This window comes from Euleptes europaea, chromosome 19, assembly GCF_029931775.1.
Source record: "Euleptes europaea isolate rEulEur1 chromosome 19, rEulEur1.hap1, whole genome shotgun sequence".
Taxonomy (NCBI): domain Eukaryota; kingdom Metazoa; phylum Chordata; class Lepidosauria; order Squamata; family Sphaerodactylidae; genus Euleptes; species Euleptes europaea.
The window spans coordinates 2614737-2627141 of NC_079330.1; the positions used below are offsets into that span (position 1 = coordinate 2614737).

General features: G+C 48.9%; 1 protein-coding gene and 1 non-coding gene across 2 annotated transcripts in view; one reads left to right on the forward strand and one right to left on the reverse strand.

Annotated features, from left to right (window-relative positions):
* MTOR (mechanistic target of rapamycin kinase) overlaps window positions 1-12405 on the forward strand; it is a 91665-nt gene that overhangs the window by 21187 nt on the left and 58073 nt on the right. Inside the window, exons 20-27 of the mRNA XM_056865639.1 lie at window positions 852-893; window positions 2519-2605; window positions 4286-4453; window positions 5100-5212; window positions 7680-7842; window positions 8762-8854; window positions 9962-10108; window positions 12016-12158. Of these exons, the coding sequence (XP_056721617.1) occupies window positions 852-893; window positions 2519-2605; window positions 4286-4453; window positions 5100-5212; window positions 7680-7842; window positions 8762-8854; window positions 9962-10108; window positions 12016-12158 (956 nt within the window). The remainder of the gene's footprint in view (window positions 1-851; window positions 894-2518; window positions 2606-4285; window positions 4454-5099; window positions 5213-7679; window positions 7843-8761; window positions 8855-9961; window positions 10109-12015; window positions 12159-12405) is intronic.
* On the reverse strand, window positions 3151-3219 carry TRNAA-CGC (transfer RNA alanine (anticodon CGC)). Its single transcript has one exon. It is a non-coding gene; the product is annotated as a tRNA-Ala (tRNA).

Genomic DNA, 12405 nt, shown 5'->3' on the forward strand with positions numbered 1-12405 from the left:
GGTGCTGGCTCCTCTCCTACCCCGCTTCTAATCTTCAGACCTCTCCATCTGTAACGTGCTGTTTTTCTTCTTTTCCCCAAGTTGCCTTGAAAAGAAGTATGAATTGCCACAACTAGCAAACTCCCCATTCAGCATCTGCCTAGATCCCACCACAGTTCCTCGAATCAATTTCAGTTTAAAGGCCTAAATAAAATCTGTTATTTATATCAGGCTTTTCAGATTTGCATTTCTGTGCTCTGGGCTGCCTCCTGCGTACCGCGGGCATGGCCTCGTTTATGGAGCACTTCTTAAAATTTCAGGCCACCTTTTCCTTTGTTTAAAGAACCCGTCCCCAGAAGGGAGCGCGTATTGGCTGAGGTCTACTGAGCGAGCTGGAATACTTAAGAGACTGGAGTTTGTTTATCTGCTGGACTAGATTTGTCTCTCTGGGTCAGCAAAGGCCTCAGCTGTATTTTAATATCTGTTGCTTCCTGAATGGAGTTGCAGCCCAGGATAAATTTAGACATATGCAAGCTCCATCTAAGACTTTTGATTTAAACCCCAAACTTAAACCCCGTTGCTTTCAGTGCGACTCGGTCACACAACAGTCTCTAGATTGTGCCGTTTGTGTGTGCAGTGGACAGTTGGGAACCCTGGCATAGCTTGTGGAACCTGGCATGCGCTTTTGGTGTGAGCTGTTACTGAGTCGTTTTCCTAGAACTGTGGTCAGCACTGCCTACTCTCTCCCAGAATGGAATCACTCTGTGGATTGGAAAGGCAAAATTCTGGATTTGCTGGGTGCCTGAATCTGATTTGATCGAACTTCCTTGAAAGCTACGCTTTGTTTGCCTACTCTCTTTAAAAATTTTCAGGTAAAAGAAGATGGTGACAGTGTACTGGGAAAAAGAGCTGAGGTGGGTACACATGACATTTAAACACCCAAGCAAGGCACTTCCTGTGTTGTGTGTAAGCATGTCATCATAGTCCCTACTTAAAGGCCGTATCCCCGAAGCTCAAGGATTACATTTTGGAGAAGCATGAATGCGCAAGCTGTCTGCAAGGCCAGTTGGTTCTAATTAGCTAGACTTGAGTCCACCAAAATCTTAGAGACCAACCAGATTTCCGGGGTATGAGCTTTGGGAGCTCAGGCTCTCAAAAGCTCAGCCCCCCCACCAATCTTGCTGGTCTTTAAGGTGCCGCTGGACATGAATCTCCCTCTTGTACTGCTACCCTCTGAAATTAGTTCTAATCAGTATGTGAAGTGTAGCTTCCCCCCTACTTCTGAAGCCTCTTCACCCTTTGCTTGTTCACCTGCTCCTTCCTATCAAAGGCACACATCCTGTCCTGCCACAAAGTGCTGTTTCTTCCAGCCCCAAACCTCCTGAGCCTGACCAGCACCTGTGCTTGTTGCTCTCGTTCCTGCCAACTCTGCAGAAGCCTTTGTGCCCTAGCCAAATGCACCTTTCTCTTCCCTCGTGAAAGCTGCACTGTTGGCTAAGATTCTGTCGCTTACCGTTTGTCCTAAGCAGTTAGAATATAAAATCCAGGTTGTGCAGTTAGTGGCTTGCCCGCGATAAGTTACACGGTTGTCTTATTCCATCCTAAAAGACAGGATTGTTGGCCCCATGTTCTCTCCCACCCCTGGACTTCCCTCTACAAAGATAAATCTCTTGAGTTTTTATTGGCTGGAGTCACCAGAGTCAGGGATCACGTTTGAACATCTGCCTTGTGTTCAAACTGGGATCCATTTAGCTCAGTATTGTGTCCTTTGACGGGCAGTGGCTCTCCAGGATCTCAGGCATAGAAACACAAGCTGCACATACCCTGTGCTTCTGTCTGTTGCCCCTCCCTCAGCAACTGGTATTCAGCAGTAGACTGCTTCTGAACTTGGAGGTTCTGTTTATCGATCATGGTAAATAGCCATTGGTGGACTCCTCCTCCACAAAAGTGTCTAATCTCATTTTAAAGCAATTTAAGCTAGTGGCCATCACTGCATCCTGTGGCAGTGATTTCCACAAATTAACTACATTTTTAAACACTGTCTTGATCCTGGGCCTTCCAGTATTCAGTTTAGCTTCTTGCAAGTTCTTTGGTCTCTCCTGCCATTTTGTTTTCCCACAAACGCACCCAGGCACAGAGAGGGGAGGGGGACCTAATTTGGCTATCTTGGAAAATCTGGGTGAGTGTGGCTAGTGGGTCAAGTTTGGGGGGGTGAGGGTGGCAGTACTGTCAAGTGCAGCTGGCGTTCTGTGGCAGTCCAGGTTCTGGGGTTGTCACTTGGATGTCTGGATGTTTAGCTGCTACGCTTTGTCTCCGTGCCTTTGGTGTGCGTGTGCCTGTGAACCTCTGTTATGTGCACAGAAGTGCTCGCAGACTGTCGCAGGGTGGTTGTGAGAGAGAAGACGTCTTCCTGGGCTTAGAGCATGCCCTTGCCATGGTGCACACGTGCCAGCAAGAGCTTGCCAGTGGGTTGGTCTGTCACCAGCTCCATTTTGAGCTGTTCCTACTTTTCGGTAAAGGCCCTCTTCTTCTTTTCCAGTTCCTGTTTCAGCAGCTGGGGATGTTGGTGTCCTTTGTGAGAAGCCACATTCGGCCCTACATGGATGAAATTGTCACCCTCATGAGAGTGAGTATGTTGCCCTTCAGCTCTGCAAACCAGGCAGCCCAGAATCCTAAGGGTCTAGGGGAGCTGGTTGATGCTGAGTCAGTCCGATGAGAGCCCAGTTCTGTCTTCTCTGACTGGGGAAAGAAAAAACTAGGAGAAGAAAATCCACAGGTAGAAAAGAAATGTATTCTTTGAAAAAACTGATGCATTTCAGGGATATTGCTCTTTATTTCAGGATGGCTGTAAGATGTGATGGAAGTCTGTGTGTATGTGTTATATGCTGTTAAGCCGCTTTCTGTGAATTAATGACCTCCAGAACGTCCTATCATTAACAGCCCTGCTCAGGTCTTGCAAACTGAAGGCCGTGGCTTCCTTGATTGAGTCAATCCGTCTCATGTTGGGTCTTCCACTTTTCCTGCTGCCTTCACATGAATACATGAAGCTGCCTTATACTGAATCAGTCCCTTGGTCCATCTAAGTCATTATTGTCTACTCAGACTGGCAGTGGCTCTCCAGGGTCTCAGGCAGGGGTCTTTCACATCACCTACTTGCCTAGTCCCTTTAACTGGAGATGCCAGGGATTGAACCTGGGACCTTCTGCAAGCGAAGCAGAGGCTCTACCACTGAGCCACGGCCCCTCCTTCAACTTTTCCTAGCACTATTGTCTTTTCTGAGTGTTTCTAAAAATGAATTTTGAAACCAACCTATCTGTAACGTAGCAGTCATTATTACAAGAGCATCCCTTTAAAAGAAAGAGGTTCATGTATTTATTCTCCAGTAGTGGGGAAAGGTATCCTGGTGGTGGTTTACTCCACTTATGTAATTCACAGGCACGGTGTGCAGAGACCAGGCATGGAATTGTCTCTTCCCAGAAGGGGGGTGCTCCCTCTGGTTCTAATCCTGCCAACTCTGCAGGGCAAAGGGCTATTTCAGGCCTTCCACTTTCTTCTTTGCTTTCCGTGGTCTTGAGGCAGGAAGAGCACCTTTCCTCGAGACAGCAACAGATGACAACTTATGGGCACTTTAATTCTGTGAAGCGTCTACAGGCTATCCCATAAGTGCAGCTTGGCATTAAAAGACTCTGCACAATATCCTTGGCTTGAATTTTACAAGAGCGGCATTTACATCAAACAGGTTTATTAAGGTAGAGGTTTTAGGGTTTATAGGGTCCTGGTTTCCTTTGATCTGGTTATGGGGCATCAGAATGTGTAAAATGACTCTACAGAAATCAGACATGGCATTTGTTTGCTGTGCATTGAAAGAGGGAACAGAGGAGGTGACAACGAGACTCCACGGTATCAAAAAAGCAAAACTACAGTGCTGAGGAAAGTCATTTTCCTTCCTTGGGAACCCCTGCGAGATCCTTCTGGCATCCTGGCCAGCAGCTGCAGAACAGGCAGACACGTTTACGACAACCCGGAAGAGTGAGAGGCGGGAGGAAGATTGCATTTCAAGGCAGCGCGGGGAGACCGTTCCTTTGAGGCTTTGGTTGTCAAAGAGAAATCAACTGTCTGTTGCCGCCCAAGGAGTCCAAAGAAGTTTCCTTTGCTAAATTGCAATGTGACGTGAAGCCAGGGGACCTTTTGTATAGCAAAACACATACACTTTGCACTCCTCACTTTTTTGTCCTGACTTGTACCTGGTTCGTTGCTGAAATAGATTGTCGTAGTCCTCAGCTTTCCTCTTTTCCCCTCCCTCCAGGACTTCTGGGTTGTGAACAACTCAATACAGAGCACCATTATCCTCCTCATTGAGCAAATCGTGGTGGCCTTAGGTGGGGAGTTCAAGCTCTATCTGCCTCAACTCATCCCTCACATGCTGCGGGTCTTCATGCATGACACCAGCGGCACCCGCACCGTCTCCACCAAGGTGAGTGTGATGCTGAGCAGGTGGAGCAGGCCTGGGGTCTTCTTTGTGTAGTGGACAGGTACATTGAGGAGACCATCTGGCTGCAACCAAGTTGGGTGTGGTGCAGGGATGGGTCCGATGCGGTAATCATGGTGGGCGATTCGGTGGAAGAGGAGGCGGAATCCAAACAGCTTCTTTTTCGAGATCTGTTTACTGTACAAACGGCTTTTTGACGTTCATAAGCCCAAGAACAAAGAGCACTGAATGTTTTTGTAGAAATTACTCTGCAGGGTTTTCTTGTTTGCTGTAGACATTGTGTGCTGGAATACATTCCCCACAAAGAGCGAGGTCATATCTAGTGAGGTTATATGAGGTGATTATAGTCTTCTGGATAGGGGCATGTTGGCATCTGATGTCCTCCATAAATGCTTCTAAATGGACTATTGGCCAAAGGCATAGCATTTGCTGCATGGCGTTTTTTTCCCACCACTATAAATTTGCCTGAGCAAGAGTGTGATTGGGATTTGCTGGGTTCTTCTTACTTTCACCTGAACAGACGTTTCGGGAGCAGGGCTGTGGGTGTTCTTAGAAGCCGGCTAATGAATAAACTTAAAGGAATTGTTTTGGAAGTGGCTGTCCATCTTACTGGGCTTTCTCTCCTTTCCAGCTCCTGAATGCCATCCAGCTATTCGGAGCCAACCTGGATGATTACCTGCATTTACTGCTTCCTCCCATAGTAAAGCTCTTTGATGCACCAGATGCCCCGCTGACAGCTCGCAAGTAAGCATCGGCCTCTTCCGTTCCCTCTTCCTGAGCAGCCGGAGTCTGCAGATTTTTTGTGGTTTGTGCCCCTGACTTCTCTGCCCACCATCCATGTTCTCCTTCCGACCACCAAGTGGGAAGAAAATGCTCATTTATTTATTTACTTTTATTTATATCCCGCCTTTCTCCTCAGTGGAAACTCAGTCTTACATTGTTTTCCTCTCCTCAATTTAATCCTCACAACAGCCCTGTGAGGTAGGTTAGGCTGAGAGGGTGTGACTGGTCCAAGGTTCCCCAGCAAGCTTCCATGGCAGAGTGGGGATTTGAACCTGGGTTCCCCATATCCTAGTCCAGTGATGGCGAACCTTTTAGGGACTGAGTGCCCAAACTGCAACCCAAAACCCACTTATTTATCGCCAAGTGCCAATATAGCAATTTAACCTGAATACTGGACATTATTGCTAGGGTTGCCAGGTCTCCAGCCACCACCTGGAGGTTGGCAGCCCTAGTAGGGGAAGGGGGAGGGATGGAGAAAGGAAGGAACTGGGAGAGGAAAGAGAATGAAGGAACTGGGGAAGGAAGGAAGGAAGAAAGGGGGGAGGGACAGAGAAAGAAAGAAAGAAAGAAAGAAAGAAAGAAAGAACTGGAAAAGGAAAGAGAAGGAAGGAACTGGGGAAGAAAGGATGTAAGGAAGGAAGGAAGTGTCCTGGGTCGGGCCTCAAGCCCCACCCAGGACTTGCTCCAGGATGCACACCTGAAGTTCTCCCCCCCCCCTTACCGGCAGCTCTGGGGAGGCGGCGAGGCAATGGCGCAGGACGGCGGAGACGTTGGGCCCCGGCGCGGCAGCATTGGGCACCTGCTGTCGGGGGCAGGGGAGGAGGGGCGGCGAGAGCGAGGGTGCCAACACTTGCGACCCCGCCAGCCTGCGGGCGACCTTAGGGGGCGGGGAGGGAGAAGGCAGAGGCCACGCAGCCACGCCCAAGCCGGAGGACTCGAGGGTGGCTCCGGCTACCCCACAAGCTTATCTCAGGAGTCAGGGACGAGCGCGAACGGGGGAGAGGGGGAGGACGGCGGGAGATGGCAGGCCTTTCTCCGGCAGACGCACGGCTGTTGAGGGGCCGCCTGGCCCTCCACGAGCGCCCGGAGGAGGAGGAGGTGGGCGAAAACAGCCGGGGGAGAGGCGCCTGAGGAGGAGGACGATGGCGGCGGCAGCCTGGAGCTGGACTGCTGGGAGCCGCCTGAGGGGGACAAGGAGGAGGAAGGCGGTGAGGAGGAGGCCCCGCCTCGTTGCTGCTGGCCTCCCCGCCGCCTATCAGCTGTTGTGGGGCAAGAGGGGGGGAAGAGGAAGAAGCCAGCCGCGTGCGTGCGAGGCAGGAAGCTGACCCGCCGACGCACGCACGGTGGGGGGGAAGCTCAGCTGAGAGAGGGAGGGGCACAGACGACCCAGGAGGCCTTTTGGAGCTCACCCACGCGTGCCGGCAAAGAGGGCTACGCGTGCCGGAAGTGGCACGCGTGCCATAGGTTCGCCAACACGGTCCTAGTCTTTAACACTAACCCCCATGCCATGCGGGTTCTTCTTTGAGCTGTCGTATGAAGGAAAGCATATCACAGCTGAGCACATGTCACATGAGAAACGACTACCTCACCGCTGTACGGTTAGCTCATACCATCGCTAATGTGCAAAGGGCTGCCCCTTTTCCAAGTGGAGAGCATTCTTCTGATCCATAGAATCATAGAGTTGGAAGGGACCACCAGGGTCATCTAGTCCAACCCCCTGCACAATGCAGGAAATTCACAACTACCTCTGTTACCAAACCCCCAGTGACCTCTACTCCATGTCCAGAAGATGGCCAAGATGCCCTCCCTCTCGTCATCTGCTTAAGGACATAGAATCAGCATTACTGACAGATGGCCATCTAGCCTCTGCTTAAAAACCTCCAGGGAAGGAGAGCCCACCACCTCCCAAGGAATGCCTGTTCCACTGAGGAACCACTCTAACTGTTATGACAACCATCTTCAAGTACTTGAAGTGCTATCATGTCACCAACTTTGCTCTGAAGCTTCCCTTCGACTCAGCATATCATTTGTCCATCTAGCTGTGCATCGTCTTCCCTGACTGGCTGTGGATCTGCGGGTTCTAGGGCAGAGAAAGGTCTTCCCCAGCTTTTGCTACCTGAGAGCCTTTAACTGAAGAAGCTGGAGATAGAACACAGGGCCTTCTGCATGCGTAGCGCATGTTCAACCACTGAGCTATGGCCCCTTTTAAGGATTTTTATGAACATATGAAGCTGCCTTAGGCTATGTCAGGTCATTGGTCTGTCTGCCTGGTTTCATGAGAAGCACCTCTCCAAGGTCTCAGGCAGGGGTCCTCCACAGACGCCTTCCTACTAGAAATCCTTTTAACTAAGGGTTGAATTTGGAAACCCTTGTCATGGAGCCGCGGCCTCCTCATAATCACAGTGCTTCCTTTCTCCCATAACTTCAGAGCTGCCTTAGAAACTGTGGACCGCTTGACAGAGTCTCTGGACTTTACCGATTACGCCTCACGGATTATCCACCCCATAGTGCGGACCCTTGACCAGAGCCCAGAGCTCCGGACAACTGCCATGGACACGCTGTCATCACTAGTCTTCCAGCTTGGGAAGAAGGTAAAAAAAAATCCCTTCCGAAATGCAAAACAATTGGCTGAAATTAACATAGGAACATAAGGAAGGCCATGCTGGATCAGAATGAGGTCCATCAAGTCCAGCAGCCTGTTCACACAGCGGCCAACCAGGTGCCTCTAGGAAGCCCACAAAAATTTGAGTTTGTTGGTACGACTCCCTTCCTTCCTCTAATGTAAACTTCGTCAGGTTTAACAGTACCCGCTTCCACCAACAATGTTCTTTGTAGGGTTGGAATCCAAGTTAGTAGGCTGGTCATATATTGTCAAACGTCCCACAAAACTGAGAATGATGGTTTATAGGTTGTCATCTGCGCCCCCATCCCCAAATTGTTAGGAAAGGTTGCTTGCCCTCTTGTTCTTCATCTCCTACAGGACCCCCCCCCCCCGGTCTCACAGTGGCCTGCTCTAGCTGACTCTTGTTTTTTTAGTAGCAGCAGTTGGTTTTACTTTAATAAAAAATTTAAACAGAAATAATGTGGAAACTGTAGGCTGGTCCTGATATTCCAGGATAAGAGCCAATTTGGAGGCGGGGGAGGGAAGAATCAGTGAACTAGTCATGTTTTTAAAAACCTTACCTTAAAGGTTACAATAATTCATTACAACCTTTTGAAAAGTATATTTTGCAATAGTCATTTGGTTTCTGTTTTGCCATCCGTGTAAAAGTGTTGATGACTGAAGCACCTTCTATTGTTGCTGTAGCAAAATTGATGCTTTAAAATACTTTAACCAGGGCTTGTTTATATTCGATTAAATCTACTTTAAACTGGACAGGTGACCAACTTTAATCCCTTAGATTTGGGGGGTGGCTTTCGTTGCTTCTAATGGGAGCAGTGAAGTGGGTGGATTTAATCACAGACCTGGTGAGGATGACTTCCTTCTCTCCCCCCCACCCCAATCTGCAGTATCAGATTTTTATCCCGATGGTGAACAAAGTCTTGGTGAGGCACAGGATCAACCACCAGCGGTATGATGTTCTCATCTGCCGGATTGTGAAGGTCAGTGAAGGGGCAAAGGGGAGGGCCCTTTGCGTGTGTAGGGGAGGGGGATGTATTACCTCGGGAACTATGGGGCTCCTCTGCACATTTACCTTCAGTTGATAGGTAATAAATTTCATCATACTTGTGTGCGAACAGAGCAGGTCAAGGCCTTTTATTGTTTCATTCTGTCTGTTCACTGTCCTTCCTGTTACTCAAGGAGAAGCATATATCTGGCCTAGCCTTCTGCCCGTCTGCCCCCTCCTTCCATTATTTTCTCATCAAGCTTTTTATTGATCTGATTCAAAGGATAAAATGAACCTTTTTGATTTGTACCTTTCCGCATTTTGATCCTCCTGTGTTCGTTGCATGATCATGTGGCTTCAGTGTTGCACTCAAATGTCGGGTGGTTGCTGTGAAATAAGAAATAAGAAATATCTTGTGTTTAATTCTTTGCAAAACATCTGCAAATTCCAAAAGGGGAATTTTTTATTTAATTTGGGCCCCTCCTTTTTAGCCCCAAATAAGCTGCTGAAGCAGCTTGTCACAATTTAAAATACAGAGATAATATAATAAAAGGTTTTCAGGAAAGCAGGTCTTATGGAGGTTTGGATCCAGGCATCACGGGGAAGCATGCCTGCCTGCTTAATCTGGCCTTAGCAGTTGGGATGAGGAGGCTGCCAGTTGGAGCTGGATCCAGGCCCAGTGGAGGAGACTTGGTGGCTGCCTTTTCTCCCACTGGCCATATCTGTTGACATTGTGTCCGTCTCAGAAACCCCCCCCCCCCGGCCCTTTGAGATGGAACTACTACCGGCTAGTGCCTGAAAAGTCATGATTATTATTTTTTTGCTGAATCTTAGTACAGCAAAACTGCTGTAAAGCTGCCATAAAGCATACTGCTGGAAAAGGCCAACAAGATACAACAGGGCTATACCTGGGACAGATGAAATGTTAAGTCTAAATTCGGGACGTGGACAGACACCCAAACTTGGCAGACTGCTTCAGTCACCTTCGCGTAGCCCCAAAGGATATGTGAACGGAAAGGAGCGGACAGTGAATGAGCAACACCGTGCCAGACCTGCAGAGCCAGATATGGCCTTGGTTAATACCCTCCCCGCTCTGAATTAGGGCTACACTCTCGCCGATGAGGAAGAAGACCCCCTCATCTACCAGCACCGAATGCAGAGGAGTAACCAAGGAGAGGCGTTAGCCAGCGGCCCAGTGGAAACAGGTCCAATGAAGAAGCTGCACGTCAGCACTATCAACTTGCAGAAGGTAGGCGGGGTAGGGGTGCCGCTGCATCAGGAAGCAAAAGGAACCCGTTCAGGTCCCGCGTAAACAGCTTACGCCAGTTTATTTAACACGAAAGAATCATAACACACAAAACAGAAGGCGGCAGTGTCCAAAATGCACTTAGCTACAATCTGTGCCTATTGCATCAGTTTTAGGCAGACACAGCAAATGTTGTGACTATATATGCCAAGTGTCTCCCAGTTTGATAAAAGGAGGCTAAAATCAAAATGTCCTATTTCTGTACAACAGGCTGCCGTGCAAACGACTGCCAACTCTAGGGCCACCAGCCAGGAACATGTCTAGCTGCCCAGGAGTTTTCATTGCATGTAACATTTTCCCCTCCATCTGTTCTTGGCCAGGCATTAATACAATTGCATCTAATGCGTATGATCAAAGTGCACCCCATGGCAAGAGCTAAAAAGAGTTGCCTGAATGTGTGACTCTCTCCTCTACTGAGCTGTGAAAGGTGAGGGAATCTCACCTGGCTGGGAGGGATGTTTTTTAGGAAAGCTGTGTGGTAGTTTGCAGCACCTCTGTGATATTTCAGCATTAATAAATGTCTCCTGTCCTTTTTCATACCTTGTCAGTGCTAGAATAAATTGGCCAAATAAAGACTCGTGTGAGCTTGTAGCTCTGTTCGCACGCTGACTGCTGTCTCTCTGCATGAACCATTTCTCTGGCTTTGCCTTCTGCAAATCCATCTCTGTGAGAGGCTGGTCATTCTGCATCGATTGTGATTTGACCGTTCACTTGCTCGACAGTCAGAAGACTTGCATTCCTTCAGAGGAGGCTGCATGTTGAATCTCATGAGTCCCTGTTCTGGATGTGCTGCCTCAAGCAGTCAGGGGACATGCCCGGAACAGTGACTCATGCAGGTATTGGAGGCCACTGTAGGTAAGGAATCCTTAGCTCTTACATGCTCTTAAGTAATCCTTTTCACATGCAAGAATAAAGCGTGCCTCAGATTTTAACTTGAGGGTAAGAATGGAACATGCCTCAATTTTCTGAAGTTTGAGAAACAATCTAAACAATTTGTGGCATTGCTGTCTGGACTGCTGTCACTTCAGGCATGCAGGCTGGGGGATGGCAGGTTTGAATGTTCTCCACTCTGTGTGTGTGTTGGAGGGGACCCCTACAAAAAGATGGCAGTTAAATGGGGAAGAAAAAGAAGAGTTGGTTTTATTTGCCGAATGTCTCTACCACTTAACGAAGAATCAAACCAGCTTACAATCACCTTCCCCTCCCCACAACAGACACCCTGTGAGGTAGGTGGGGCTGAGAGAGTGTGACTTGCTCCAGGTCACCCAGCTGGCTTCATGTGTAGGAGTAAGGAAACAAATCCAGTTCACCAGATTAGCCTCCTCCGCTCATGTGGAGGACTGGGAGATCAAACCCGGTTCTCCAGATCAGAGTCCACCACTCCAAACCACCACTCTTAACCACTATACCATGCTGGCTATTTACAGCTGGTCAGAATAACATCCTAAACAAAAGCTGGGATGGGGTCAGACACATTCCAGTGACTTCTTGGGCACTGGGTTGCCTTTCATTGGAGAAAGTCAAAGTGTTCAATCGCCACATCCAGTTAACGGTTTACACTTAATACCAGTATATTGATGTCAAATGAGTTGCTGTAGTGTTGCTAGGATACCTTTTCCCCTCTTAGAAACCCACATTGCAGTTTAGAAGAAAACTTTTTGAAGCTTCCTGTTTAGCTTAGGATATTAGTAAATGGAGACGCTTTAAAATGTTTGCATTTAAGTGAATTGTAACGCTGGGGGTGGGGGGGAAACTTAAAATGAACAGGGAGAGGAGTGAGCGAGCGAGGGTGTCGAGCCAGTCTGTATCCTGGCTTTCCGCGGTCAATGAAAGTGTCTTTTGTGTTTCAGGCCTGGGGAGCGGCGAGGAGAGTTTCCAAAGATGACTGGCTGGAGTGGCTGCGACGGCTGAGCCTGGAGCTGCTGAAAGATTCCTCGTCGCCGTCCCTGCGCTCTTGCTGGGCTCTGGCCCAGGCCTACAACCCGATGGCCAGGTAATGGCATTTCCTGCCTCTCCTCCCACGCCCGCCTGCAGCCAAGGGCCGTAAGGAGTGGGGGGGGGGGAACAGGAGGCATTCATGGTCTCAGTTCGCTACCATACAGAGGCAAATAAAAAAGCATTTGGGAATCGCACTTTGTGGCCAGCTTTTTGCTGACCGGCATCTCCTTGAGGTGTGTTCCTCAGAACGGTGAGGAGAGAAACCTCACACTTTTAATAGGCCCGCTGCTATTTCCAGTATG